The sequence below is a fragment of the Semicossyphus pulcher genome, unplaced genomic scaffold (assembly GCF_022749685.1).
Source record: "Semicossyphus pulcher isolate SPU_LCO1_2020_fin unplaced genomic scaffold, fSemPul1.0.p SCAF_17, whole genome shotgun sequence".
Lineage (NCBI taxonomy): Eukaryota > Metazoa > Chordata > Actinopteri > Labriformes > Labridae > Semicossyphus > Semicossyphus pulcher.
This window is the reverse complement of record NW_027211681.1, coordinates 4165236-4188285: the sequence shown is the minus strand read 5'-3', so window position 1 is coordinate 4188285 and position 23050 is coordinate 4165236. Positions and strand designations below refer to the sequence as shown.

Here is a 23050-nt window from a genome sequence, read left to right as displayed (position 1 = left end):
AGCTGAGAAGTCGCTCGCTGTCACCGCCTGGTGGACAATAAGGTTTATAGTGAAGCAAACCAGGAAGCAAAGGGGTGTAATAAAAAAGGTACAAATTTATTTTTTTTCATCTTTACAAAGGCCTGTTTACCCAAGTTTTTATAAACAAAATATAACAGCTTCTCATCGACCTGGACTGATGGGAAAAAATAAATCACAAAAATATAAAAAAAATGCTTGTCACCAAAAATGGAAAACAGGACAAGAAAGACAGATGTTAAAGACAGAAAAGCAATAAACAGCTGTTGGGTTGTGTCCCAACTAAGAGTTTACAAAAAATAAATGGCAAAGAAAATGTCCTCATCGTTGATTCAGGCAGTACAGAACAGCAAGTGCTTCATATCAAATACCTCAAATTCCACCACAGACAGCAGTGCTGCAGCACAATGTACAGAAATATTTAGGGGAGAGCGTTTCGCTGACGAAGTAACAAACCTCCGCTTTAATTCAGGCTGTGGATTACCATCCGCCAGCGAAACACCGAACCCTTTAACAAAGTTTCACAAACATAATATGCAAATTTCCCCCCCGTTTGGCATGAAAAGTACTACTCTAACCAGATATAAGTGACTGAAGTGTCCACGCGTCTCACAGCAGACACTTTCACACTGAACGCATCAGTCATGTGTTAATGGAAAATGTTGAAACCCCGCGGAAAAATAAACAAAATGTCAAAACAAAAAGCGCAATTTAGACGAGAGAAAACAGCACTTAGTAACATGCATTCAATTGGCAACAGAACATATAAGAGATCAAAAGACAGATACAAATCCAAATAAAAGGAATGTTTACAGCATCAAGTCCGAGCGTCAAATCGAGTATGACAGGAGGGAGGCTCCGAGCAGGGATTTCCAGTCAAGTTCCCGACAGAAACATAAGCAACAGAACATGAGGTGGACAGACTGAGAGACGGGCATCTGAAGTCCGTTCAGTGCTTGGTAGAGTTTTGCACTTTTTCTGGCATTAGATGCACTGAAAACGTACGTCAGTCTGTGAGTACAGGCTCCGTTATTGTAACTAAAGCAGCTGATCCTCTTAGTTCCCTTTCCTAGAGTGTTTTTTTTTAATCAGTTAGTTCTGTGAGATGTGAACCGGCTGTATTTTGAAGGTTATTTCTATGTATGTGACACAATATCACAATGAGAACACACAAAATGTGCAGTGAAAATGCCTCCCTGCTCTCCTACTCTAACTATTCAAACATGTGTAAATCATCATTTAGCCAGAAACGCAGGCACACGAAGCAAACGCGATCAGGTGTGAAGGTGGATGAAGGGTTTGTGTCAGCAGAGCACCTGACAAAGAGCACCTCGCAGGCAGAGAGTACATTCTTTGATAGAAGCAGGTCAAGTTTCACACATAAACTGTAGGTGTAATGTTCACACCTATCAACGGTGCATAGATAACTTCACCTCATGTAGAAATAACACCAACAAATGGACTGAAGATGGGATTGCATAAATACCAAAAAACTCTAGTGCATAGTTACTGAAATCAACAAAAGAAGACCAGAAGACAGACTGGAAGTCTTTGGAGGAGAACCGGAAGCCTCCGGATTTTTAACATCGACAAACTTTACATTAATTCATAACGAGGACGAAGTTTGATTCAGTCAGATTGTCTGAGATTGATCCAAAGTTTACAACAGCCACGAACCAACATTTGGTTCTTGTATTTAAAAACGTTTATAGTCACCACTGTCAGTGGGGGATAACAGATAAAGAGGCCGACTTTGTTTGGCTCAAATCAGACTTTAGCAGATTTATCTCCAGGCTTCCGGTTCCCTGTGAAAACCTGACAAACCTCCAATTTTAAGTTGTTAATCTCAATAAAACAAAATGTTTCACCTTCAACATTCAGTAACCCTGACAGAAAAAATTAAAAAACATATACGACGATAAATGTTACTTGTTCAACAGCTTATTTTTCTAAGGGCTTATTTAGATATGACAAACTTTTTCAAGTAAATCAGACATAATTTCATTCAACATATATCTTCAAATTAGCTTTGCAATGAAGTTTGAAAGTTTCCCAAACCTTTTCATTTAGAAATGCCTTCTGTTGTAGTTTAAGTTTGGGGTTCATGGCCACCAAGAATATCAGCCAGCCAATCAGGAAACAGAGAAAACTAACTAATTAAGACTGGGCAAGAAATATCTACAGCTCCACATCCCTTTACAGAAACAAGAGCTGCTCGCTTATTGTGTTTTTACATTCAACTCTCCGTCAATTTGTAGCACAAATAATACTGTCAGCGTGCCGGTGACGACAGGTAACTGTGATACTGCGACTGTATGTAGCACACATAAACACACATGAAGGACGGACTGATGCTGAGAGCTTTTTACATGAGGAGACCCTCAAGTTTTCAAGTAGCCACAGACCGGCTCTGACACTGAAAAACAGCCTCCAGAAATCCCACAGGGCCTCCTCGGCACGCTGACCGTCCTATGTTCTCAATCTTCAGAGATTTTACAGTACGAGACTGACACAGAGCTTAACCACTGGATTTAAGAGTTTGGATAATGCCAAAGAAGGATTATTTTTTTTTAAAAAGTAGTCAAGCTCCTGGAGGGAATCTACAGTGAGTAGGTTTTTTAAGTGTTTGTGTGAGTGTGTGTGTGTGTGAGCGTGTGTTTGGGGGTGGATCAGTTCATGGAGCAGTCCTCTCCCTCTGTGTCGGTGTCTGTGTCCGAGCAGGCGGTGTCCATAGCGACATGGGCGGGGCTGACAATGACCGCTCGCCTCTGCTCCTCCTCAGCGCTCGCTCTCCTCTCCTGAGTGCGCTCGATGTGCTGGATGGCCTGAATGCAGAGGGTTAAAAAACACTGAAGGCAGCTGCAGGAAACATTCAGTCCACTGAGAGACAAATCATTTCACCGTTAAACAATAACCAGTCCCTCCAGGATTTCACCAGCATTTTCTGTGATTGTTGCAGCCAAAGATGCCTCATTTCTTGGCAGCATTTTAAAGCTTCTTTTTCTGTTTAACACATTACACATCTGCTGTGAGCGACATGGACAACCGCTCCAATAAAGCCATGTATTGGCTGAGGAAGCTGTTTGTCTTCTGACATCACTTCCTGTCGATTTCTGTGTCAGGACTTCAAATAAACTAAATGACACAAAAGTCAATAGCCATGAAATGCTCATTTTGCACTTAACTGGCGCATAAATATGCTACCCATATGTGCAAAGGAGGATCTACACATCACATTTACACTGCTCTACTTGTTATTTCGGCTGCTGCGGCAGCATAAAAGCATTGATAAGAGACGGGAGATTAATATCTCACTGTACAATGACTACTTAAAATCAGCGCTGACATAAACATCAGGAACAGAGCCTCTGGTTGTTCAATGGATTCAGAGAAGGCATCAGGAGGCGGCTAAGTGGGCAGCTAACAATTTTTAACACAATTAAACATAAATAAATAATCACACCGAGCATTGGATTTATTTCTAAGGATCACTAGATGAAGTATCCTTAAAGGCAAGTGACTTCTCGTGGCAACTGGACAAAATTGCAAGGTCGAGAAAAAGTTGCTGCAATTAATTTAAGTTACTAATTAGCAACTAGGTTGAATTAGTGAGAATCCGCAGGAACGCAACATCGAAACTTCCTGGAGGGACTGAATAACTCCGAACAATTTAGAGCTGGTTCAACAAGGATTCTCTTTTCCTACCTGCACAATAGTGTCCAGGTTCTGTCTGGATGTGGACACAGTGCTGGTGTGGACAGACGGGCTCATGGTTACCACGGTGACGTGATGGTGGGGGTGCTGGGTTAGTGTTGGGGCCGGGACGATGACTGTGGGGTGGTGGGTCGGTGCAGGGGGAGTGGAAGGAGCCAGCACCTGGATGAAAGACAAAGTAAGAACATATAACAACGTGTTTTTGTTTATAATTACATCTCTGACTGCATTTCCATATAACTGACGTGGTTTAGCAGACAGGAGTTTCTTAGGTTCAAAAAATAGACCACAGACACCTTCTGCATTAAAGTGTGTGTTACTGACCTGTGGACTGTGTGTTTGTCGGTCAGCGGCGTGGATCTGCTGCAGCCGTAACAGAGTCTGGCTCTGGAGCAGTGCCTGCTCCTCCTCCACCTGCTGGGTGATCACCTTCAGACGCTCAGGGTGCAGCTGGGTGTCCAGTGATCGCACCTGCTTGCAAACATAGAGCCCAGAAGCATGCGTCATTAACACCTAGAACCACTTCAGCACAAAATTAAGCTAAGCTCAAAACTATTACATACATAAAGATATTCAAATTAAGTAAACACAATAGTAACAAGATCATTACTGAAGACAGATGATAGCAGTGAATGCTAATGTGTCAATATCTCAACTCCACATCTCCCCTGCTGTTTACTTTCCTCTTTCACTGCCTGTCTAAGTTTCTGTTTGTCTTCCTCTTTGTCGTAACCTGCTGTTCAGGTAGATCCAGGATGTGAGCTTATCAGGAACTTGATAGTGAACGGGTAAAATGTGTCAACACCAGCAGCTGACACCTCGTTAAGGTTACTGATTATCATTTAGAGCGCCTACATAATGATTACGAGTCGAATGGAGGTATTTTGGTAGTTAATATCCACCGTGACCTTAAGGCCTGGACGACTTCTCTTATCCACATCTTCTTTGTAAATGAGCTAAGTTTTCAGTTGTTAATGAAATAATTATAGAGATGGCGCATCACTCTGTGTGTCTGTGGTATTTAGTTTCACTTAGCACAGATACAGAAACCACATCAAGAATCTTAACAGCTTCACATAATGGAGATTTATTATAACCATTAACGAAAATGAGAGAGTTTAAGCCGGGAATCAAAGACTTCCTGTGTTTGTTTACTCATTTACTCCAGCAAAGCTGAAAAACAAACAAGAAACCCGGCTATAATTAGCTTTGACGTGACATGAGCCAAGAGCCACCTCACTTCTCCTTTGCCTCACCTGCTCCTCCAGCTGCATGCGAGCCGAGCGCTCCTTGTCCAGTTGCTGTCGCAGCTCTAACATCTCCCTCCTTAGCTCCTCCACTTTCTCCTCCTCCAGCGTGTCCGGAGACCCGATCCCTTCGTCCTTCTCCTCTGCTCGCCTCCTCTTCGGTGAGGAGCCGCTGAACTCCTGAGGTGAAACAGAAGCAACATCAAGTTTAATATACATTAGTCAACATAAATATTTACAGATGCAAACTTGTATACATGTGTGCTTGTAAACTCAAAAACAAAGTGTTGATTTTTAGGTTCGTGGGGAATCTGAGGATTTTCTGCTCTTTTTTAAAACAGGAAATGCTGCCTGCTATGAGTTTAACAAACAGCTGGGTAGCTAAGAATATCAAACGCCAGGTGAACTAACAGCATGACAAGCAAATGAGACTGGTAAACATGTTTCCTTGTGGCTGCAGACAGATTGACTGTGCGCCATGTTTGCCAAACTTTCAAGCTCCCTCAATATGAAATTAAATTTTGACTAATCACCAACACAGGTTCTGGGGAGACTCGACTACACCAAGAAGCTTCTCCACACAATCTGACACACCACCAGATGCTGATAAAACATCAGCTGACAGAGTTGCAACATCACACCTTCAACCTGCACCACATTTAAAACCTATGTAATATGTGACACACTGGCATAGCCCAGTGAAGCACAGCCTGCAGACGAAAGACTCTTTTTCCTGCAGCACACTGAAGCCTGACGAAGCTACGCTGTCCTTAAGGATTAAAAAGCTTTGCTTATGAAACACCCATCACAATAAACACTTCCTTGTTCAGTTGTTATCCATTTGGAGGAAATACATTTACCGGACAACACTGAAGGAACTAGAGTCAGAATGAAGTTAATATTAATGTAGTGTGAAATATTCACAGGCTATTTTTGTTCTGCACTTAAAGGAGGGGAAGCCTGTGGTGTCCCAAAAGATAGGAAATCTTTTTAAAGGTGATCTAAGGTAAACGACATCTTTTTAGAGTGGGTTTGACATGATTATAATAAAAGAGTTGCACATGCTGTTACCTGGATGAAGCGTTTGAGCTGGTTGTTCTGTGCCAGGAGCTGTGTCTTTTCTTGCTCCAAGGTGAAGATGTAGTCTGACGTCTGCTGCAAGATGGCCGCCTGGCAGGGATGTAAATAAACAATTAACACAAGATCACTCGCAAATTAAGAGCAAGGATAGCTTTAATGTTTTTTAGTGCCTGACTCGTCACCTTGCTGAGCTTCTCTCCGTCTGTGTGGGGCAGGAGTGTTTTAAGAGACTGGAAGCCTGCGTTGATGCTCTGCATGCGCCGGCGTTCGTTGCTGTTGGCAATCTCGCGGCGGATTCGTCTCTCCTGGTCCTGGGCCGTCTCCGGACTGAGGGGGATGTTGGCCAGACTGAGGGAGACAGGTCAGAGAAGAGAGAGACGATCAATATGCTGTGTCCATGGAAAAGTTAAAAGCTCTTCTGTGCCGTACATTTGATCTTTCTCCTAAACATGACATAGTAAATGTTACAATGTTAGAAGTTCATTTAGCAGACGCTTCTATCCAAAGTGACGTACATTTAAGAGTTACTACAACACAAGCAAGGATCAAGACAGGAGGGGACAAAGTCAATCAGTGCCAAAAACAGCTTCAAACGCGTTAAGACACAGGTGTCCAATATCTAAATAACATTGAAAATGTCTTAACCGATTATTTTAACAATCTATTTACGTCATAGGAAAAGCAACTAAAAGAAAAGGTGACGGATGTTTGAATGCTAAAACAAACAAACAAAAAACAGATAACAACACACCTCTGAAAGAAATCTGCTATTCTTGGCTAAGTAAATAAAAAAACAGCAACAATAAAATTTGCAATGAGCTCCATAAACCTTCAACCAGGAACTTTATTAGGCTGTAGTCAGGACCTCTTTACATTCCTCAATCACACTGCCTAAAGGTCTCTGAGTTTGAGTGAACTCAGTGCACCCTCACACACCTCAAGCCCCATGAGGTTAGGATGTTATGGTGGCAAAACCTCCTCTGTCTTATTTACTCAGGGGGGGGGGGAGTATGTGAACCATTAAGCCTGAAGATAACCATAAAGCGTGGAAGACAACAAGCCTGGAGAACAAGATCTGCAATGTTTACTAAAATTAAAATAGGTCAGACAGAGGAAGCAGCTCACATGGCTCTAAATAGTACTTTATCCAACAGATGAGTGTGTGGATGTGCAGCTGTGCTCTAAAATTCAGAGCTAAAGCGAAAGAGTAGATTTCAAACTTTGAGTTCACAAATGAGTTATGTAAGCTTTACATTAAAAAAAGGCATCACCACCCCCCTCCAAAAAAGAACCAACAATTATCTGATCATGAAGACATACTTCCTTTAAACTGCAACTTTAATTTGCTAAATTTTCTGCATCAATGTTATCAAATCTCTATTGAATACATTTGAATTTACCCATCTGAGTAAGATGTATGGGCAAACTGAGGAACACAAGTCCCACTCAGGAATTACGAAGTTATTTATTCTACACATTTTAATGTAAGAGCTTTTCAAAACAAAAGAGCACCGATGTAGATCGGTATATGATATGTAAATAAAGAATATTTATTCTATCATCATGTACATTAAGCCTCTAGTCTACGGCACACACCCCACACAGGTGATCCATGGTGATTCTTTCTACAGTTTAGAGACGTAATCATCAGCTGTTGTCAGCTGCGATTCACATGAGCTGCGGACCTCCAACATGGCCGCCGGGGGGCGCGTGAGGTAGTGTGGACGGCAGCAGCAGTGAAATGTGACTCCGCGTGCAGCAGCAGCAGGCCCCCTGGCATCATGGAGAACAATGCGTTCTACCGTTAGCATTGAGCTAGCATTAGTCATGGGTTTGCTACTGACACAGGCGGACATTTGTCCGACTTTCCAACTTAAGACGACATGTTTCACTTAAACAAGCCAGTACACAAACATAAAAAAGTCAGTTAAAGCAAATAACGGTTAAGGAAAGCGGGTGCGTGGTAGGTGCTAAGTGGTTAGCCAAGCTAAGCTATTTTAGCACGCGACAGTCATGGCTGCTGCACGGAGCATTATTTAACTACGCACATAGCATAGCCGAAATCCTATTTTCGGCAACCGCAATCTATACACCCCCATATAAATACAAAAAAAATGCTCAATGAAAGCGGCAAGGAATCTAAGAGACTATGTTGTTACAAACGTGATTTTGTGTAGCAGCGGGGAACACGTTAACTACCACGTGGTTGATGTTCAACTGGACGCAAATGTATCGATTTCGTGCCGCTAATTTACATATTTCTGAGCTGAATTGTTGCGAACATGCTTTTTATGTTATTACATGTAATTCGGCCAGCAAGTGTAATTACATAAGCTTAATTATCCAACATTTTCTTTACGCCATCAGCAGCTGGCCAACAAGCTGCTAATATCTACAACCACGCGCCTGCTGGCAACACATCGCAGCAAGGCTAACCGCTAGCATGCTAACTGAAGTCACACTGCATCACACACATACACACACTACAGCCACAGGGGGATGATTTGTGCAGCCAGTTTCATATCAACAAAAGAAATAGGTAGCCACACACCTGCAGAGACCTCCAATAACATCTTTCTCCGTCTTCTTGAACTGCTGTAAGGACGGGATCTTCTCTGTCGGCATCATGAAATATTCCATGCTTTCACAGCCACCTTCTGTAGTCCGTGTTTTCTGTTTTTTTTTCTTCCTCCACCGCTGTCCTTGTTAAAATATAATGATTTGCGTCTTTAGAACAAAGCTCTGGTTGAAACTCCTCAATGGCGCATATCTTAAATACGGCTTAAAAATAAGGAAATATGAAGAATAGTTAGAAAAATAAAAGTAACTTCAAGCTGTGTTGCTTCCCACAGCTGATGGGGTTCCCTCCAATGTATGTGTGTGGCTTCTTGCCTCCGCCTACTACGTCTGTGTGTGTGTGTGTCTGCTGCCTCCGCCTACTACGTGTGTGTGTGCGTGCAGCTGATCTGTGTGAGGCGGGAAACAGCTGGTTGGAATCAGAGCCCGTTTTCCGGAGAGCAGAACAAACAGACCTGCAGGAGAGTCTATGTGAGGCTGCAGTGCTGCAGATCAGTTCCTCATACAGAGAGTGTGAGCCAGCCAGCATTCAACAACAACACTAACGACTGTGTAATAACACAACTATCAGAGAGGCGGATAAAGCTGGAGGAACAGAGTAGAACTAACAGAAAATAGTGGATAAAATAATATGTCTGTTGGATAATGTTTCCTTTTTTTTTCTTTTTTTTTCTTTTTTACAGTGATCTGTCATTTGTTTGTTAATGCTGTTGGAATTTAAAAACATTACAAATTAAAATTAATATATGCATGTAATTTGACCTAATTTTGGCCCCCATTTAATAAGGAGCCCTTAACTGCATTATTAGGCTCTGAGTGTTATAACTTCTGGTCATTATTTACCAGACCATTTCATTTTTTTTTTCTGAATAAATGTTCAAGTTTGTTATCAGGAAACGGAAGGGAAAAACACCAGGACAAAAAGAAAAACACGAAACAACAATGAAATATTTAGCCAAATACAAGTTTATTTGTATGATCATTTTGCATAAGCAATAACGCCATTAAAGCAATATCGTGCAAAAAACATCAGTCATTTTCTAAATACAGGGAATCCTGTAATAACAGTCAGTAATAACTATAGATTTAATCTATATGGGTTATCTGTTCTCAGGCATCACTTAGAATTTGATCATTTGTGATGCATTTGTTGTTTAATAAAATACTAAACAATCAGCCAACAGAGAAAAAAAAAATCAATAAAAGAATAGAAAATAAAAATAATCTTCAATATCATCCTTAAACATACAGTATTTTGAGCAGTGTCCATACCCATTTTTTTGTTTCATCATCAAGTTTTAAACTAAAATAAGAAAACTCTAAAGATATAAAAGACCTAATCTGATATATTGTGTAACAGTTTACTATCTAGAGAGACAATGATGTAAAAGGCTGTAAACAAAACACTCTACTGCAGAAACAGCCCGACATTGAACAGCAGGTGGCAGTCATGCACCTTGTTGTTTCCATTTAATCAAATAGAAAAACAGGGTGTCGTGTTTTCCTGAAAAATGTAGAACTGAAGTGGGTGCTGTGCATGGAATTATAATAACCTGAGTTAATAATAAAAAGCTTCAGTTGTTGAAGACAATAGATCGATACGAGCTTTAGTTGTTCACCCTGAACCCTTTAAACAAAATCCTGTCTAAACCTGTTCTTGTGAATAAAAAGATTCAACCTGTGACGTCATCTTATTTTGAAACTAGTTTCATAAAAAAAACTTTAGCGTTCAATCTGCAAGACATGGTATATAAGTGTGCAGGGTAAGTTTAGAGGGTGTCCGTACATCAAGAACATGACTGCTTTCGCTTACTCTTCACTCTTGCATGCTCTCACCCTGGGCAGTTTGTGCCTCTTGCATGCAAACTCCAAGTAAAAGCTGAGTCAAATCCATTGGATGAGACCTGGAAGTGACTCACAGATTGAGGGAAACTTTGGTTTGTTTGCTTTTCACTTTGTAGTTTGGCCATTTTCAGAGGATTTGAATAAGTGAAACTCGTCACTTGGAGACGACTGATTTGATTTGAATCCATCACTGACAGAGTAAATGAAATGGGTGCTGCTCTCTCATAGATGTTTTCTCTTCTCTCACCACCACCTGCTGAGTTTCGTTTGGTGTTTCTAAATATGACATTGTGGTCATTACCTGTGACTCTTCTGTGGTCATATGCTACAGTAACTCAGAACAACCTGCACACATGATCAGTGCACTTCATGTTCGTGTATGACATGTTTTTCTGTGTCATTATGTTTTTAGTGCTCACTGCTCTGGTCTCTTAAGACTCAAAAGACAGCTCAGTTCCTATTTTCTCTGTTTGGTTGTGTATTGTACAGCAAGTACACTGTGCATTTCAATCGTGCCAGAATACTGAGTAGTTAGTCCAACATTGTATAAAGTAGTGCTGTACGGAAAACCAACAAATCTGAAGTAGTGTTTCACAGATTTTTATTTGTTCCATGCAAGAAAGTTTGTTATAAAACATATTAAAACAACAAAAACTAAATATTGTACAATGAAAAAGATAAATATTAGGCTCTTATTCTGCCCGGCAGTTAAAGAAACAGATTGTCTCCCCTTTTTCCAAAATGTCTTTAAGTAAAATACACAACCTTCTGCCATTCCCAAAAAAGGATAAATATTTTTTTGGAATGATACAAACCTGATAGTAGGCTACTCTTCATACAAGAAGTACCCTATTTCCTACATTGAGCTATGTTAGTGTAACTAGCGAGGTCAGAAAAACATCTGCAGCAAAGTTCAGCCACAAAGACTCAATATTTCAGCTCTACTCAGAAAAAATTCTTCATGTTGAAACAATTAAAGATGCTGAGCACTCAACTGTAACATGTAACAGTTTAAGTAGCACACATCTTCAGTGGTAAGTGCAGTTTCATGATATAGTAATAAAACACTTTTAGCATACAGTTAGTCTAAATCTTTAAATTAAGCATGATCAAGCAAAGAGATCGGATGTAACGCTGCAGATGAGGCACCTCAAACAGAACATCCTGTACAGATTTGTAGTTTCATGACATCTTAAAATCCAGTAAAAGCGTTAAAGGCTGTATTCATAGAAGAGGAGAATAGTTAAAAGACATGTTAAGACAGTATAATCAAAAGTATTTTTCCATTCTAACAGGAATTTTCTTTGGCAATAAAAACTTGGAATGCTTGAAGATGGTAATGAAGTAAAGACTTCACATGATATCGAATAAAAAGGAACGAAAGGGAAAATGTGGCACAACGACCAGACAGCCCAACCATCGTAGACAGCACTGAAATATGATTCTCAGACTCACGTTACAGGCTAGTGCCCATAGAGGACCTTTAAACTGACCCTTTTATGATTCATTGTAATAATTCAAGAGTTTGGATATTGTTGTCTCGTCAAAGTTCAAAGTTCACTGATCTGATGGGGCGCCTACTGTTGTCAGGGATGGTCTGGTCCTCTTGGCAGCAGATTCCTCCACAGCAAACGGGTAGTTGTACTGTCAAAAATTTAAAAAAGAAAAGTGAATATATTTTTACTATTAGAGTTATTGGGCTGAAATCAAGAGTCAGATGTGACCCTACCTCATTCTCAATGTCTTGTAGAGACTTGATGCGAATGTTGTTTAATTGAGGGTTCAGCTGAAGAGCCTGAGAGAGAGATGTGAAGTACATGTTTATATTATAGGTTAGGGAAGAGATCACATGGAGTATTTTGCATTATAGTCCATAACTTCAGTCTAGTTTTAGTTGTCAAACGTACCTTGCAGTTTGCCTGGATGTCAAACTTTGGGTGGAGGCTGAAGGGAACTCCATCTAGAGCTGCAGAGAGGAAAGGTTGGTAAAAGATTAGTGAGTTGCATTCAGTGAAAAAGTTTCCTGTTTTGGATTAGAGGCTTGGAGTACCTGTGATTCCCTGGAAGCTGCTGTCAGCAGGTTTGTCCGAGTTGTCCTTAACGTGAAGGCTGCGGCGCCTGTGACTCAGTTTATTATTCTGTGGCAGAGGAGGAGGAGGGTTGCTGCAGAGACAGATAGACATCAATGCCATGAGTAAAACATCTACTGGATTAAAAACCTGCTGCGTGGTGGGGATGTTGAAAAGCATTCGCTCCTATTCTGAGAAGAAATGAAAATGAAATCTAATCTCTATTTAGGGACAGGGGCAGGGACGTGGATCTTAGGGATGGCAAGTGTTCTGGTTTCCGCCGGTAGTACACTTGTACTCGATTGATATTGACCAATCACGTATCAGCAGGATGCGGCGTATGCAGGAAAAACAGTCTGTGTGGAGATGAAAAGCAGGCGGAACGTAATGCACCGTAATGACATCACAGCTCCCATCAGCAGCTGTCTAATGATGATTTAGCTTCTTATTTATCTCTATAAACAGACGTCTGCATGCTAACAGCTAACAATCCGTTCTACATCTAAAATTCAACTTGAGATAAACAGTGGCGTTTTCTTGCAGAGGCCAAGGGAAGCTGGCTTCCTCACTTTTTTCAGAATATAACCATCATTTCATAAAAACACGCCAATTACTCAACAGTTTACGTAATCCTTCTGTGTTGTGTCTCTGTCGTCTCCTCCTCGTCTCTCTTCATTAATTATTGAGCGTTTTATGATGTGTAAAACAGCGCCCCTCTAAATGTTACGTGGTGAATGAGCGTTGAAAACATGGTACTGCACTCTGTTGTCTGTGAGGAGGCCAAGCTGAGTTGGTAAAAAAAAAAAAGAATGATTAAGGTGAGCAAAACACATTTTTTTTCCCTGTGCGCAGCTTAATTGTTACTGAACTGCCCAATTAGCAATGTGTGTTATTTTTGATGTGATTATAGTCCTTATTGTGTCTTGTTTGCTTTGATTAAGCAGCATGAGTGTCCACTGAAGTTGTTTTGTTTCTGTTGTTGTTTATGTGGAGAAAATGAGCACCACGGACGGCAGCCGTGACGGGCCAGGCGGTCTGAATACATGCACGTCAGGTGTGCTGGTTATAGCCACTGGTACTGGGTTGTTGTGTTGCCGTATAATGAACATTTTTTATTTATTATCATATATATAAACGGTAAGGAAAAGTGAAAAGCATTTGTGTATGTCACATAGAGCGTACAAGTCGTGTTTGACGTGGACGTCAAACTTAAAAGCTTCTGATTGAGTGTGTGAATGAATTCACATCTTTCCAATATCAAATGTGTGCTGTGCTTTAAGTAGCTGGTTGTGCTTTTGGGAGGGTGGTTGCTTAAATGAATGAGATGTTTAAGATGACTGAGTGTGTGTGTGTGTGCGTGTATGCGTGTGTGAGTGACTGAGGGAGAGAGAGAGAGAGAGAGATAGAGAGAGAGAGCGTGTCGGTGCTCAAAGTGTCAGTTAGATAACAAGCGTGTGTAAGTCCTGGTAAAATGATGCTGGGCGCTGTAATAGTTCATCCAACTACATGAAATAGCAACATATAAATTGCAACATATGATTTTCTGCCCCCATCCCCGTAAAACATACACAGCTTAAAGGTGTTTTCCCTACGCCACGCCACTGGAGATACATTCCCTTACATTGTGTCACAAAAGCTGTTCAGCAGCATTCAGCTTTCAGATTTCCCGACTTCCTCAAATGTATCAGAAATAATCGATCCAACCGCGAAGTAGTTTTCTTCTTCTTTTTTGACTTTTTACAAATCTGCATGATGATGTTGAAATTTCAGCAAAGGTACGACCTGTTAATGAAAGTAAATCACAGAAAAACGGACTCTTTTTCTGTAAACAATGCAGCACGCGGAAAAGGAAGTCGTTTATTGCTAATCGCCGGCTACACGCCCCGGCATGTTCACTGGTGTCCCCAGATGTTATATCGTCGTCAGAAGATAGCCGAGGGTATCCACGATTGAAATTCTTTTGACTTGGATTTGTAAGTAGAGCCCCAACATGTGCACAAATAAATGATGATAAGTGCTACTGTTGTGAATTATTGAATGCACAGTAAAACTTCTCCAAATAAGTGCTGTACCTGGGTCTGAGGGGCAGCGGAGCAGACGGCTGCTCCAGAGAGAGTGTGCGGATGTCCAGGCTGACACTGCGAGGCTTGGCCTGGGGTATTGGGCTCGTAAAATAGCCCTTTCTGCACCACAACACATAGCCATGGATGTCTCTGTGGAAAAGGCACATTTGCAGATATTTTAACAGGTATTATTACACTTTAAATATTGAACGCACAGTTAAAAGCGAGTGGCCTTTAATTTATTTCTGTGTTTATGTTGTGGGAGATAAACAGGTGCAAGTCAAATGTTCATATGTTTGAAAGCTACTAACCCCACATATGTGTAGTGCTGCAGCATCATTTTGCTCTTGGCCGTCAGTTTGATGTCCAACACAGCTGTGTCCACACTGCCCACTGGGACGACACGTACACACACCCGTTTCTTCTTCCAAACAGAGGCCTCTGGACACAAACACACACAGAGATACACATAACTTCCATCTGACTGCAAAGCAAAGCAGCAGAGAGTACCTAAGGCGGCAAATATCAGGAATGCATCAAATATAAATGTAATGTGGAACGTGTAAGCACTTGTATGTGTGTGGGCTTCTATTGCTTCCTTTGTGAGCTTAGCATTACGCCATCACTGTGAGGACATGTCTGCTTGTGAGGCCTCACTACTTTAAAAGGATTATTGAAGGTTACAACATGGGTGATGACAAAGTTTAAATTACGTTTGGTATTTATTCTTGATGGTTAAGGTCTGGGTAAGGGGGTGCATTATGTAAATCAAGGTCCTCACAAGTTTATATAGACAAAAATGTGTGTTTGTAAGTACTCACTTGATTCGAGGTGCTCGGCTATATAGCAATAACCATGAGGAATAGAGTCCTTGTCTGAGATAAGCTGAATGTCTGACAACACCATACCACCAGCCAGGTCCTATAGGGAGAGAGAAATAAGCCCATTGTACACTGCCAGTTCAAGGCGGGATTATTACGCCTCTGTTACGTTACGTCTTCTATAGTAAAAAACGCACGGAGGCGGAACGATGGGGTGAAGTCGTTCCGCCTCTGAGCCGGCATCGGAGCTAGTAACAGAGGTGTAACAGAGGCGAAAAGGCGTCTGTGTAAACAGCGGAGCCAGCAGGGCCGAACAGTGCAATGTGTGTGTGTGTATTTGATGCGCGCGCTGTTTGTTTACACTTCGCGCACATTTTGTTTTCACAACGCCAGATAGCTGTAAAAACACACACTGGGGCGGCTTTACGCCGGCGTTACTTGGTCCAATGTAAAATGACAAAGGCTGCATGACGACGGCGCTGAGGTGGAACCGCAGTGTAAAAAGGGCTATAAAGAGACGGAGACAGACAGTCTGCAACAGGAGAGACAGAAAACATCAAGGATTTGTTTCTGTGTATTGTATCTGTTTGTTACCTTGCAGTAACAGAGATAATATCCAGACTTCATCCCAAAGCTGCGAGTAAAGTTTGCTGCGGCTCCGTCTTCTGTGATGCTGATCTGCAGTAAAAGAGGCGTACAATTAGATAAACCACATCTGACATCACAAACAGGCGCTTGGTATGTGGAAACGTTACCTGCAGAACTCAAACTGGATCCTGACTCGGATCATTTAAACTCAAACTAAAACATTTTTTGAGGGGCTCAGCCATGGATGTAAGGTATTGTACTTCCTGTTTTGCGGTGTTGTATTGTATGATAGCTTGTATCTTTTATTGTTCTATTTATGTAATGGTTGAGTTTGTTCTTTACTGTCCATTGTGTATTTGTTGTTGATTTTGTATGTACTTTAAAGGCCCATCTAGGGACAGGCATTTCAAATTTGCTTAAGCCTTAAATGCTGCAGGGCATGGCATTTGTTTACAAGCTTCATGTGTGTCCCTTTACAAATCAGCATTAAATAAATAAAGAACATTAAAACAGGCAGCTTTAGGTTGCTTATGTTGGCTTTATATTGGCTTTTGACTTGGACACAGTCACCTATCTGTTTCCCTTCAGGTTCTCTCTAGAGAGGCACTACTCCCATCTACTGCCGACAGTTTCAGCCTGGCCTAAAGAACAAGTGCAGCTGTTTATAAAAAGCAGGCACTAAAAACTAACAAACACGTTTTAGTCCCCTTGAAGACGTGATGACAGAAGTTGGTGTTGTAAATATCGTTGAATGTAAATATTGTTTAGCGTCTGGTCATGATTCTGTTCACTGCAGTTTTCATGTCATACACATATAGAGTAGACTTTTATGAAGTCATTGGTTACAAACATCCCTTTTTCTGTCTGGATCTTAATGGGAGGGAGTTTACAGTCAGTGACGTTGTTTGTAAAGGTTTACAGCTCATCAAAACACTCAGACTTTCCTGCCCAATGTTTGCAAAAACATCACTCTAAACTCTGGTGCTGGAGTTTGTACTACTTTCTTCTACCACCGTGACATACTGTATATTGTAATTGAGATTTGTCTATAAATAGGTAGACTGGAATAATTTGGCCCCCAGAAGATACAATGTTTGTTTGTTTCCTCTTTTCCTTCCTCTGTGAGCTTGTATGGTGGATTAGTTATCTTTTATCAATACAAAAAACTCAGCTTTTAACATTTTCAACATTTAATGTTGAATGGAAAATGTCAGACCTTTCCTCTGTTGCGAAGTACCTGGTTCCTTTTTATTTTACAGGTTTCTAAATGGTTTAAAATGATTACTTCGGTGACAAAAGTGAACTGCTGTGTGTGGATGAATTTATTAAAGCTCCTGTGAGGAACTTTTGGTTGGTGTTGATTTTGGCGCCCCCTGTGGACAAAAATGACCTCTTGTCTCTTTGCTGATCTTGTCCTGTACATGTGTAAGAAGTGTTTTTTAACAAAAAAAACTCTTGTCTTCTTTAAACATTCAAACGTGTCACTCACTGTGAATCTTTGCCATGTGAAATATTGAAAAAAGGCGGATTTGGCAGCGCAAAGCAAACCGCCTCGTGTGACACCTACCCCAGGCGTTAAAAATAACTATATGGAAATAATCAGCGTTGTCGTTGATGGTCTGGTTGGCTTTTACAGCTCATATGGAGGCATCAGTATTCATTTCAGTCTGTTTCATAACCAGCTAAAAACTCCTCACAGGAGCTTTAAAATGTTTATCTCTGTTCCTACCAGGGTGAAATCTTTGGGGCAGGTGCTGGAGTTGGAGGTCCACGCCACTGCGGTGATTGGCCGGACGCCCCCACGATCCATCAAAGACATCTGAAGAAGAGAACATTAGGAACGTATAATTAACAAGGAGGGACAGCATCTGAAAGGGAGGATGACAGAACAAATGTGTGCGTTTTGATGTTGGTGGCAGACATAATGGATACACACACATTTTTTAATACAGATTGTGTTCATATTAGATTTGACATTGTTTGACATGTATGGAGACATTTGATCTTTTGCTCTCACAGTTTAATTTCTCTTGTGTGTTTGTTTTGTAGCGTCTTGTAAGTCCCTGTGGGCTGGGCACCTTCTTGTGAATGACAGGTGGAAAAATAAACTACAACTACTATACAATTATACCACTGTGGTGGCAGATGTAGTCATTATCTCTCATTTCCTGTGTCTGAGTCTAAGAATGTGTGTTTCTCTGGGACTTACTGGCATTATGAGAACCAACTTTCTATAGCCATGTGATAAAAAGTCAGGGTTGACAAAAGTAAATAGACTCCCATTCAGTCTAAGAATTCACATTATCTATAAAGTAGATTATCTGGGACATAAAGATCCTATTCTGTCTAAAGAGTCATCTCTGCATGTTCAGGGTCAGAAAGAAACTATTCAGGGTCTGTAATTCTTTCCAGACTACAGCGGTGAGGTGGCAGATCATCCTGAGGAGTTCACAGTTTAATGAAATGTTTGACAAATACAAATTAAATCCTCTATCAACATAATAATAAAACAAATATACCATGTTTAAATTACAGTTTTTTCTGTTATTAAAAGTATTAATGAAACAGGCATTTGTGTCTGATTGGGCAAATACAGAAATGACATACAGGACAAATCAAAGGACAACATTCAATAAATCTGACCCTGGTAGGGCCAAATATATCATTTTATTAGTTTAGCCCATTCGGTTGTTATAACTATTATTAGAGAGGGGATTTGGGATTGTCAAATAGTATAAAAAGCATATGTTAGATGCTAACATTATGTTTATTAAACCAACAAACTACTGTACTTCTCTTCTTAAAGAGCTGCATTGTTAACATGTTTAAATTACTAGTTTTACAGGTCCAACAAAGGAACAGTAACTGTCAGGCCCCCTGGCACTTTTTGGCCCCAAATAGGGCCATTCTAAAAAGTCATTTAGAAGGCCTGGTATATACGATTATAATGCATATCCCTGATAGGGACTATCACCACAACAATGGCCCTGGTCATTTTAAGGTTTGACTCTAACAAAAAGATAAATAGGCTATTAATGAAATCTTGAATAAACCAAATTATCCTCTGTCAGGAACCATTGAATTAAACCTTTTAAATGAGAAGTGAGGATACATTTCTTGGAGATTTACTAGTTTTTTCACTTACACATACTTACGTAATACTTATATATACAGGTAACTCAAAACAATCCTGGCTGAGCTTTGACAGTTGTATTGCTTCACCAAAACCTTTGAAATCCCTGCTAACGCACTTTTATCTTTCCTGACATACTCACGTGTTTCGGTGATAAAGAGTTAATCATAAGAAAATATGAAGAAAGTAAAAATACAAGGAGGTTTGAAGTAATTTTCCATGAACTTATGTGACAAGCCGAGTTCACCTTACAATAGTAGCGACTTTTTCATTGCCAAACATCGCATCTTCTTGTTGAAAATGAGCTTAATTCCTTTTGTTTCATGAGTCAAGTTATAAAATAAAAGAAACACAAACTTACCCTGTCTCTGTGTTCACTTCTGTCTCTTCGAGGTGAAAGGGTTTGGCACGAGAACAACTTTTTAGTCAGTAGCCGAAATTTCTTGGTCTTCCTTGTAAAAGCAGGAAGTACTGAATCCATTCTGACTCCAACTCCCTTCATGCTCCGCGGCAATACGTCAGAATTAAATGCTAGCTCGAGCTTGAACGCGAGATGGCAGTATAACAACAGTCAGAGAAACGTGCCGTAGTCCAAGCTTTCTATTGCCATTACAAATTCTTCTTTGATGCTAATTGTCTGCACGAACGGTTAAACTGACATATTCTGGGGGTTATTGTCTTGGTTTTGTGTCGTTAATTTAATCAAATAACCAAGCAAACAGCTAATACACGTTTAGTGTATTATAGCTCGTTTTCAAACACTACAGGCTACTTGTGTGGACAGAGAGGTGCTGAGAGAAGGATCGATTCTCATTTACATGAAAATGAGGGTGAGCAGGCCAGGCTGAGGTGGAGGAGAGGAGGGAGTGAGAGGGGGATAATGAAAAATGGAGGAGGTGGGGAGAAAAGGGGAGCTGAAGGAGAGAGCAGGGGAACAGAGATAAGGAAACAGTGGGTTTTTTAAAGGGCATGGAGAGGATGTGAGGCAAAACTGCCAATGAAAACCACAAACACGTATGGTTTAAAGGATAAGGCATTTATTTTGTATTTATTTACAAGGCATATACAAAGAAAAAAAACATTAACTGATCCTACAGTATTGCATGTGCAGCCAGTGCCTGATGTATTCCATTGTGCCACTGTCCTCCATTGTTGTTGATTTAAAACCCATCATTGAGCCGAAATATTTCCATTTTCCATCACAACCTTTGACATGGGCAGTGTAGTATTTTAAATCAATCACATATAGACCACTTTTTGGCCCACCAATGGAATCAATTACTTTGGACCCTTGTGTAAAAAGGATTTTCACGTTTAGTAGGAATCGCAGAGAGGGAAGGACAAAAACATTGTTTTTAGTGGTTGGTTAACATTATGATAAATACAGCATTTCACCAGTTGTATCCTTGATGGGGCTGCATGTAAACACTTTTGAGGGTCATACAAAATAATATTGTATAGGATGTTTTTGTGACCTGAGGTGTTCTTACTCCCCTTGATGTGAATGTTTCTTGTATTTCCCATCAGCTATTTGTAATCGTGTGAACAACCCTGGGAAAAACAAGTCACTCTTAACCTTTGTTTGTAAAAGGCTGTGCTCATGCAGGTACTCTCTCTATATAAACACTTTATCTCGATATGTTTGTAGATATAAGGCCCTTTAATAGCTACAGACAATTCACACTCATAACAGACACAGAAGCTCCTCTTAATCAGCTTTAATGTTGTGTATGTTGTGTGTAAATGTGTGAAATTGAGAGAAAGACACTATTGGAGCATCCAGAGGTGCTCAGGTCCCTGTTGGCATGGCAACATGCAGAGCAGACCACAGGGGGTGTTTGTAGGGGGGGAGGCTGGAGCGGGTGGACTGATCCATCTGTGTGAAAATAGGAATCAGTGATTATTCAGAGCATTTAGCTTCATTGGCTGATTGGCTAATTAATGAGAATGAGCCAGCTGTAATCTGCTGAGACTAAAACAAAAGGGAGAGAAGGCAGATTACCAGAGAGTGCTTCTGTGTGTGTGTGTGTGTGTGCGCGTGTGTGTGTGTGTCTGAATGCCTGCACATCTGCGTGTCTGCGTGTTGGGGGAGCATGCAGCTGTCTGTGTGTGAGCGGTAGTAAATGTGAGAGTGATAGACTGAGTGAGAGAGCAGGCTCAGACGCTTGAGTACTTCCTACTATGCCGGGGGATTCATTCATCTTTTCCATGAAGTCAGCCTCCTCTCGAGTGAAGGCTGCAAGCTCAAGTGCACACAAACACACACTTCTTTAAAAGCATGACGTCTCAATTGCACTGATTGAGTGGAAAAAATAGAATATTTCCAGGCCACTAGCACAAAAACACACACTTCCCCACAACTTGCGTACTGAGAAGGCATTAAGTGTGTAGGAGTCCACCTGGCCCTGTATCCTAAAAGGAAACAGGGGTTAACCTACTAATGTTGAGCCTTAAAATTAATTTATTTTAAAGAAATCTTGCAAATCTAGCATCATCTGCTGAAGGTTGCGGAAAACAATGGAGAATGAAAGCTCAGAAATAAATTAACGCAAATATTTGGTGTAAATCATATCAGGAACCTTCATCGCAGTTACTTTACATTTCAGCAGACACCCAACAAAGTCGTAGACTCATATATGTGATAATATCCTTTGTTTAATCTGTATATCTGGAAATAAAAAACTGATCTGCAACATACTGAATTACAATCCAGTCTGGCAACCAACTGTATAAAAATTAGAGCCTGATGTTTAAGATTGGCCGAAATAGGCCTATAAATGTACCAGTATGGGTGTTTATATTTTATATCTGCATTGATACATATATTTTTAACAGAGTATATAAGTCAGAAAACAATAAGGGTTGCATTATGTAGTTTGTCCAGCAGAGCCCATTCTGACACTCTGTACTGTCTGTAGCACATGTAGCCGAGCATCACGGCAGAGTAGAGTGGTTGATTATGTATATAAATAGGTTAAATATACTTTAATAAAAGTTACATGTTTAAGAAAGCCTTCCTTAATACCTTTGCATAGTAATTTCACTGTAAAATCAGGCATGTTTCTGCAAAAAAACAAAGGAATATATCAGCCACCATATTGGTAATTGCTGAATTATTTCACCCATAAAATTGGTATCAGTATCGGTCTCAAAAATCCCATATCGGTTGAGTCTGTTACAAAAAAATTGTCTTCTCGTGAAGTTTTCAAAAAGCTCATAATATCATATCCTATGTCATCTGTTTTAAAAAACATAGAAAGTTTGTTGATTATGTACAAAAATGATGTCATTGTAGACAATAGTATGCAGCACCATGAGGTCACCATGTAGGAACAACTAGACACACACAAACACACACACACACATACACACACACACACACACACACACACACACACACACACACAAACAATAAGCCCTGTATTAGTATTGGTAGCATCATCATCAACAACAACATTGTTTCCATGGTGAAAAGATGGCCTCTTCGCGGTTTCAAGTCAAACTGCAGCATTCCCCGGAGCCCGCCGACATACTGATGGAGAGCTGCGTCAAAGCAGCCAGAAATAGCCAGAATGAGACCGGAATTTAATTAATGTGTCTTTCAAAATAAAAGTACAAAAATAGAATCTTTGTAAATCGCACTATGTAATCATGCTTAAAACATCTATTTTATTTCTGTTCAGAATAAATGTTTCTTAAAGTTTGTAAAACATTATTGTAAAACATTTTTAATATTTTTTTTTTTCGTGAATGTTCTGCATCACTGTATTTCAGTGGCCATTACTTTCTAAATTCCTAGCTCTACAAACCACAAGACAGCATTTTAGTAGCATTAAAATTGAGATTAAAGGGCTAATTAGAGCAGGTAGGCTATATGTCCCAATTACAGGTTGAT

At 40.4% G+C, this 23050-nt stretch overlaps 2 protein-coding genes across 3 annotated transcripts; both read right to left on the bottom strand.

Moving 5' to 3' along the window:
• Window positions 1-75: 75 nt before the first annotated feature.
• LOC138594662 (transcription factor AP-4-like) lies at window positions 76-8916 on the bottom strand. 2 transcript variants are annotated; one of them, XM_069665835.1, is made up of 7 exons: window positions 8611-8916; window positions 6242-6407; window positions 6051-6149; window positions 4989-5159; window positions 4057-4206; window positions 3724-3894; window positions 76-2843 (listed from the first exon to the last, which is right to left on the bottom strand). In XM_069665835.1, the coding sequence occupies exons 1-7, from the start codon at window positions 8697-8699 to the stop codon at window positions 2688-2690; spliced, it is 1002 nt and encodes a 333-aa protein (XP_069521936.1). In that variant the 5' UTR covers window positions 8700-8916; the 3' UTR covers window positions 76-2687. The 2 variants fall into 2 exon arrangements, with proteins under 2 accessions (XP_069521936.1, XP_069521937.1); XM_069665836.1 differs by having other exon boundaries at window positions 4057-4203.
• A 2149-nt stretch (window positions 8917-11065) lies between these two features.
• mvb12a (multivesicular body subunit 12A) lies at window positions 11066-19645 on the bottom strand. Its single transcript, XM_069666306.1, has 10 exons — window positions 19517-19645; window positions 17752-17841; window positions 16029-16112; window positions 15435-15534; window positions 14925-15054; window positions 14623-14763; window positions 12532-12644; window positions 12389-12447; window positions 12211-12276; window positions 11066-12125 (listed from the first exon to the last, which is right to left on the bottom strand). The coding sequence occupies exons 1-10, from the start codon at window positions 19634-19636 to the stop codon at window positions 12039-12041; spliced, it is 990 nt and encodes a 329-aa protein (XP_069522407.1). The 5' UTR covers window positions 19637-19645; the 3' UTR covers window positions 11066-12038.
• Window positions 19646-23050: the final 3405 nt, after the last annotated feature.

Bases quoted from the DNA above. Each gene is read 5' to 3' on its own strand.
- mvb12a (XM_069666306.1), bottom strand. From the start codon at position 19,636: ATGGATTCAGTACTTCCTGCTTTTACAAGGAAGACCAAGAAATTTCGG. The intron at 14,764-14,924 runs GTTAGTAGCTTT...CCTTTTCCACAG, and splicing joins CAGCACTACACATATGTGGG to AGACATCCATGGCTATGTGT. The intron at 12,448-12,531 runs GTACTCCAAGCC...TCCTCTCTGCAG, and splicing joins CAGCTTCCAGGGAATCACAG to CTCTAGATGGAGTTCCCTTC.
- LOC138594662 (XM_069665835.1), bottom strand. From the start codon at position 8,699: ATGGAATATTTCATGATGCCGACAGAGAAGATCCCGTCCTTACAGCAG. The intron at 4,207-4,988 runs GTGAGGCAAAGG...TATGTTTGCAAG, and splicing joins GCATGCAGCTGGAGGAGCAG to CAGGTGCGATCACTGGACAC. The intron at 3,895-4,056 runs GTCAGTAACACA...TCTTTCATCCAG, and splicing joins GACAAACACACAGTCCACAG to GTGCTGGCTCCTTCCACTCC.